Source organism: Hippopotamus amphibius, chromosome 13, assembly GCF_030028045.1.
Source record: "Hippopotamus amphibius kiboko isolate mHipAmp2 chromosome 13, mHipAmp2.hap2, whole genome shotgun sequence".
Lineage (NCBI taxonomy): Eukaryota > Metazoa > Chordata > Mammalia > Artiodactyla > Hippopotamidae > Hippopotamus > Hippopotamus amphibius.
In genome coordinates, this window is record NC_080198.1 from 41755617 (window position 1) to 41762654 (window position 7038).

A 7038-nucleotide genomic window follows, 5' to 3' on the forward strand; every position below is an offset into this window, starting at 1 on the left:
TGGCACTCTGAGGTGGTTAGATGAAAGGGATTCAAATAACCCAAAGAGATCTTTTTGTTAAGTATAACTTCAATAGGCAGCATAAGGAAAAATTAGCTAACCCTGGGGAGGGACACAGGAAATGAAAAGAATGAAACAACCGGGCATCATTGCTAATTATTTTCCTTGAAGTCCTCATGATTGTTTTCTAACAATACAGTCCATGCAGAAAATCCTGCTATTTGCATTTTATAGACAATACAGAGATTTATCAAAGTCTTCCATTCGTTTGATAAAAATGATAGGACTTGAGGAGATGGAAGGAGTCTTGTTTGCCTTTCCTCCTTAGATAGAAGGGAAGTCTGGGGTCATCAGGAATGTTCTTCCTAGTCATTCAGATTGCCCTGGCTCATGTCCCTCAGTGCTGCTGGGCATCAGGGTTTGTGAGATCAATTCAGCCTTCCAGGCCAAACTCTGCCCTCCAAGGTGCTTCCCCATGGGACACGACTCCTCCACCAGTCTGGGGCAGGACAGGGCCAGGCGGGCGGCTCCTGGCCTGCAGGCTGGTAGGGGCTGCGTGAGTCTTGTTGCTGTGGAACTAGTGTGGCTCTGTACATCTCAACTCCCTGACTGCTGCCCACATCCTGCCTGCTGGGTTGGCCCAGTCTATTAAATTCACTCACTCATTTGTCAGCTAGTTATTGACACACCCTACTGTGTGCCACGCACTGTTCCATTGAACAAAACAGATAAAGCCCTGCTTTGAGGCCGCAGGCATTCCAAAGGAGGGAGGGACATTAGACAAAGAAGAAAAACCTACAGTGTGTTGGCTGACGATAAGCACCAGGAAGACATGGAACAATGCACAAGAGGATGGAGAGGGATGGGGATGCTGGGAATGGGTGCTGTTTTACAGGAATGGTCCAGAAAGGCCTCTCTGGGGAAGCTTACATTTTAGCAGAGATCTGAAGGAAGGAAGGGAGCAAGCAAGATAGCTATCGGAAAGAATAGCGTCCTAGGCAGAGGAAGCAGCATGGGAAAAGGCTTTGAGTCTGGGTTTGCTTGCTGTGTTCCAGGAACAGCAAGGAAGTCAGTATGCCTGGAACAGAGCCAGCGAGAGGAAGGGAAAGTGGTAGAAGATGGATCAGAGAAGGGACCGGGAGCCACAACTCAACCAACAGGTCTCTGCCTGTAGCTCGGGCACAGTTCTTAATCAGCTGGCCAACTCAGTGAGCAACTGCATGTGGAGTGTCCTATGCTCCTGGCTGGACCCTCAGATCCCCCCTGGGCTGAAGAGAAGAACACAAGTGATAATGGCTGTAAAAGGTGGTAGGACTTTAGTATATTTCCTTTCTTTTTTCAGAGTATTAGCTGCACAGTTAGAGAATATAAAGATTGCAGGAAAGAACAATGATGCCGATGCAGAGAAGTAAAGAATCAGGTAGCCAGCATTCTAAAGCTTTCCTCCACTGTTTTCCAATCTTTTTCTAATGTTGTTATAATATGTTTATAATATATGTATATCTTAAAAAAGAAACTCGACCAAAAACTGTCCTCAAAATAAAATTAGAATTATACCGTATATTCTTTTTTTATAAATAAATTTATTTATTTACTTTATTTATTTATTGGCCGTGTTGGGTCTTCGTTGCTGCACACGCGCTTTCTCTAGTTGCTGAGAGAGGGGCTACTCTTCATTGTGGTGCACTGGCTCCTCATTGTAGTGGCTTCTTTTGCTGTGGAGCACAGGCTCTAGGCGCGTGGGCTTCAATAGTTGCGGCACACAGGCTCAATAGTTGTGGCTCACGGGCTCTAGAGCACAGGCTCAATAGTTGTGGCGCACGGGCTTAGTTGCTCCATGGCATGTGGAATCTTCCCAGAACAGGGCTCGAATCCATGTCCCCTGCATTGGCAGGCAGATTCTTAACCACTGCGCCACCTAGGGAGTCCTACACTATACATTCTTTTAACTTATGCACAGACTTTGGAACCCAAACTCTGTAAGATAAGACACAACTAGTTCTTGAAAAAGCACAAACTTTTGAGCCAATGGAGACTGGACTGATACTCTGGCTTTGCCACCAGTTGCTCTGAGGCCTCAGGTAGGTTACTCACCCTCTCTGAGCCTCAGTTTTTTCACTGTAAAATAGGTATCACATCCATAGGATTGTTGAAAAGAGTAGAGATGATGTGTATAAAACATCTGGCATGTGGAAAGTACTAAATAAATGGTGGCTAGTCAGAGCTATTAGCAAACAGGCAAGTTTGTTCAATCAACAAACACAGCCTCTCCCCTGTGCTTGGTGCTTCTTCCATTGCCGGTAACTCAGCAGTAAACAAGAATGAAAACAACGTAATTTTATCTTATCTTCCCAAGTTCCAACTGCCCCCAGAGACAGCAAATCAATCTAGAACTGTGTGGGTGTCCCTCTGAACGAGGGCATGGTGTTGGAGTCCTGCACGTGTTGGAAAAGGGGGCAGCATCCAGGTTCCTGGGACGCAGGGCAATGGTGGCATAGCTTTGCAATGAACTATTTGGCTCCCCGAGTGGTTCTGTGACTTCTTCCTTTACCGCTGCCTCCCTGCTGCTCAGACAAGCCAGGAAGCTCCCACCTCTGGCTGAAACCCTAGAGAGCATCACTGGCTGTCAAAGCCAGTGGACTTAAAACCCACCCCTTGAGGACTGGGCCTCTCTCAGCCCTCAGGATTACCTGAGGCCCCTGTTCTTGGGCTGTTCACCAACCCCATGGCTCGGATTAAAACAGCTCTGCCATCAGATAGAAGATTCTGTTCCTGACATGCAAGGCTAAAAGGAAAACTAACTTTTAATAAAAGCATGAAAATTTACTCTGTCCTCTCCGACAACTTGCTTCCCAGCAGGGAAGTGACGAAGGCTTAAACAAAAGGAGAGTCCCGTCCCCTCAGTGAAATTAATCATTTCTGTAGAAACCAAGGGTCACTCCAGACAGCCAGCTCAGGCTAGACTGATAGGAACTACATTCCATCAGCCACCACATGAGCACCTCTGTGAACAGCTGGACAGACACTGGGTTGAGTGCATTGATCACAGCAACCCTGCAAGCCAGGTACCACTGACCCCACTGTTCAGCTGGGGAAGCCAAGGCCAAGTCAGAATAATAACTTGCCCAGCTGGAAAGAAGCCAGGTAGGTTTGAGACAAATATTTTGGAGCTGTTTTTACATCTTCCTCAACCTGGTTTGACTCACTGTTAGAAACAATGGATAAATCTGCCAGAAATGTAATCAGCCACCAGGCCTAGCAGTGTAGCTCTGTTCAGGAAACTTGGCTGGTTTAGAGGGAGTGCCATTTTGGTGACCACCTGTTTCTGCTCTCTCCACCCCTTCCCTTTCTGACTCAGGAATAGCTGGTGCTCACGGAGCACACTGGATTCAAGCCACAGCCTTATTCTCTGGGAGCCGCATCACTGGATTTTTCTTACCAAGTGTAAAAGGCCAAATTGCTAGGAAGGGGGTTTTTTAAATATAAATCTGATCTTGGCACATTGTCCTTGACAGGCCTTCCTCCACTATATATCCTAACGGGGATGAATCTTCCCTTGAACAGACTCTACATACAAATCTTTCATAAATACGTGACCAGACCCTCTCGACCCCCAACGCTATAGAGTTCTTGGAATTTTCCTTGGGGTTTGCTTGCTGTGAGAATACCAAGTGGATCTATTGTGTTGGAGGCGTATTAAAAACCAGCCAGACTCTCCAAACTTAGGAGATACCAGTGGCCAGGGGTTCTAGTTCTGGCTCTTGGGGTGGCCTGGGGAAGTCTTTCCCCCTCTCTCCACCTCAGTTTTACCTTCTGTAAAAGGAGCGGGGTCCAGATGAGCACTAAGGTGAGACATCGCAGGCCTGCCTCAGGCGTGACAAAAGGATGGTCGCCAGGCCTTCGCGCCTCCCTCCCAGGACGCGATTCTCCGCTTGGAGTTGGGCTCCGGCGGTGTGGCGGGCCGGACAGGGCGCATCCGCAAGCTTCGCGAGCCGAGCAAACCCCCGCCAAAATTATCGGACGATCGCCACAGACGCCGCTGCGGGGCCCACGCGCAGGCCTCGGAGTCCCACCCCCGCCGGCTGCCACACCCCTCCGGGCCCGCCCGGCCACGCCCCCGCTCCCGCCGCGGCGCGTGCAACGCCGCCCTCCCCGGGGTCTCCGGGCTTCGCGGGCGGAGGACGGGGCGGGGCGGGGCGCGCGGGAGGCGGAGCCGAGCCGGGGAATCCTGCTCCCCGCGAGCGCGCGGCCCAGCAGAGCAGCCCGGCCGTCCGAGGGCCCCCGCGCCGCGGGCGGCGGGGAACCCCAGACACCGCCCGGCCGAGAGGGAGCCCCGCGCCCGGCGAGCCGCAGCCACCGCCTCCGCGCCGCCCCTGCGGGCTGACGGGGGCCCGACGCGTCTTCACTCCGCCCGCCGCCAGCCCCCGCGGCCCCGCCGTCCGCTCGCCGGCCAGTCTCCCGCGCGCCATGCAGCCACCGCCGGCCCCGCGCGCGTAGGCGCCCGTCACAGGCCATGCTGCCCCTGCTCGCCGCGCTGCTGGCCGCCGCCTGCCCGCTGCCGCCCGCCCGCGGCGGGGCCGCGGACGCGCCGGGCCTCCTCGGGGTGCCCCCCAACGCCTCGGTCAACGCGTCGTCCGCGGACGAGCCTGCCGCCCCGCGGCTGCTGGCCTCGGCGGCGCCCGGGGCCCCCGAGCGCGCGGGCCCGGAGGAGGAGGCGGCGGCGGCGCCGTGCAACATCAGCGTGCAGCGGCAGATGCTGAGCTCGCTGCTCGTGCGCTGGGGCCGCCCGCGGGGCTTCCAGTGCGACCTGCTGCTCTTCTCCACCAACGCGCACGGCCGCGCCTTCTTCGCCGCCGCCTTCCACCGGGTCGGGCCGCCGCTGCTCATCGAGCACCTAGGGCTGGCGGCGGGCGGCGCGCAGCAGGACCTGCGCCTCTGCGTGGGCTGCGGCTGGGTGCGCGGCCGCCGCCCCGGCCGCCTCCGGCCCGCCGGCGCCACCGCCGGGGCGCCCACCGCGCTGCCCGCCTACCCCGCGGCCGAGCCCCCCGGGCCGCTGTGGCTGCAGGGCGAGCCGCTGCATTTCTGCTGCCTGGACTTCAGCCTGGAGGAGCTGCAGGGCGAGCCGGGCTGGCGGCTGAACCGCAAGCCCATCGAGTCCACGCTGGTGGCCTGCTTCATGACCCTGGTCATCGTCGTGTGGAGCGTGGCCGCCCTCATCTGGCCGGTGCCCATCATCGCCGGCTTCCTGCCCAACGGCATGGAGCAGCGCCGGACCACCGCCAGCGCCGCCGCCGCCGCCGCCCCCGCCGCCGTGCCCGCCGGGACCACCGCCGCCGCCGCCGCCGCTGCCGCGGCCGCCGCCGCCGCGGCCGTCACCTCGGGGGCGGCGACCAAGTGACCCGCCCCGCGCCCCCGCCTTGTCCGCCCTGTGTCCGCGCTCTCGGTGCCTTTCCCGCCGGGAGACTCGGCCGGTGTGCTTTGTGCCGTAGTGACCGTTAGTTCTTCTTCCGGGGAGGGGGCCGCCGAAGAGGCCCCAGCGTGTGGGAAAAGTCAGGTTTGTGCCCCGCTTCTGGCTCCGAAAATCAGATGCAAGCCCTTGCCCTGCAGGGTGGGATCCGCAGCTTGGGAAGAGGGAGAGGAGGAAAATGCGGCCCTTTCCCCTCTTTGCGTCCCCCTGCCCTACTCCCTCCCCGCACCCACGTGCCCTATATACATGGCAGAAAATGACCAAATCCTGTGTATTTGTTTTATATATTTAATAACTGTTTTAAATGAAAGTTTTAGTAAAAAAAAAAATCAAATTGCTATTGCTGTAGTAAGAGAAGCTCTTTGTATCTAAACAGTATTTGAAGTTTGTTTTTTAATTTATTTAAAAGGGGGGCATGGGAATGATTTAACACTGATATATTGTTACCGCTGAAAATGAACTTTATTAACCTTTTTCCAAGTCGATCTATCCAGTGATGTGGCCAGATGGGCGTTTCTTCTTGTATTTCTGTGTTTTTTTGGCTTTTAATACAGACATTTTCCTCCAGAGATGTGTATGTGTCTATTTTTTTTTAATTTTATTCCGAAAAGGAATCCAAGAGTTACAAGATGATCCGGACCCTCTTGAATATGAGGAAGGGAATCTTCAAAAAGTTAGAGAAGGGCTAACTCTGTCTGGGAGAGGTGGGAGATGGAAACCACACTACTGGCCCTAATGGCATTTGCTTTGCCTCTCACCACACTGCCTCCCACCCCCCAGCCACACTGACACCTGTAATGGTGGCATACAGGGCTTTATGTGATTTATCTTTTTACCCACTTCCCTCAAGCCCTGCAAAACACCCAGTAAAGGGTCAAAATGGTAAAATCAATAGTTCCTCTGAGCCAGGTGTCTTTCATGAAAATGACTCATTTTAAAAGGCATGTGGATTTCCTTTTCATATGTGTAACCTTTAGTATGTGAACACATTTCAAAAGCTGGTTTTAAAACCTGGGCTATTTTGGCATTAAGATTTTTTCCAAGGTAAACTCTATGGACTAATAATCAACACCTTAAAAAATTTTAAAGCTGCTTCCTCTTGTTCCATCTCCTCCCCCCGTTTGAGTGAAGATACTGTTCTAGAGCATGCTGTTCTAGTGACTACTAGGTACTGTTCTTAGTTCTCAAAATGGGGTCTTTGGAACAGCAACATCAGTAGCACCTGGGAACTTGTAAGCAATGCAAAACTGGGGCCCTACCCAGGACCTACATATGCAGAAACTCTGGGGTGGGGCACAGCAATCTGCTTTAACAAGCCCTGTAAAGAACTCTGATGTGTTTCAAATTTGAGAACCGCTGTGTACTAGTGGAAGAGAACCTTCAAAGTATGTAGCCTCCTTTTATCTTGAGGTGTCTCTATTATATCAAAGAAATGGGACCCTTTCTTCACAGGAATCTGTCTGGAGGAGAGTCTGGTCATTGCTCTGTAGCTTCAGCTGTTCCTCTGTCTCTTAGGGGTCAAGGATATCTCTAGCAGAGGCCAGCCTCTTAGAGAGGAAGGCATGAGGGTG

The 7038-nt window shown here is 53.6% G+C and overlaps 1 protein-coding gene across 1 annotated transcript; it reads left to right on the forward strand.

Annotated features, from left to right (window-relative positions):
* The first annotated feature begins 4501 nt into the window (after positions 1-4501).
* TMEM158 (transmembrane protein 158) lies at positions 4502-6036 on the forward strand. Its single transcript, XM_057705549.1, has one exon. The coding sequence runs from the start codon at positions 4514-4516 to the stop codon at positions 5396-5398; it is 885 nt and encodes a 294-aa protein (XP_057561532.1). The 5' UTR covers positions 4502-4513; the 3' UTR covers positions 5399-6036.
* Positions 6037-7038: the final 1002 nt, after the last annotated feature.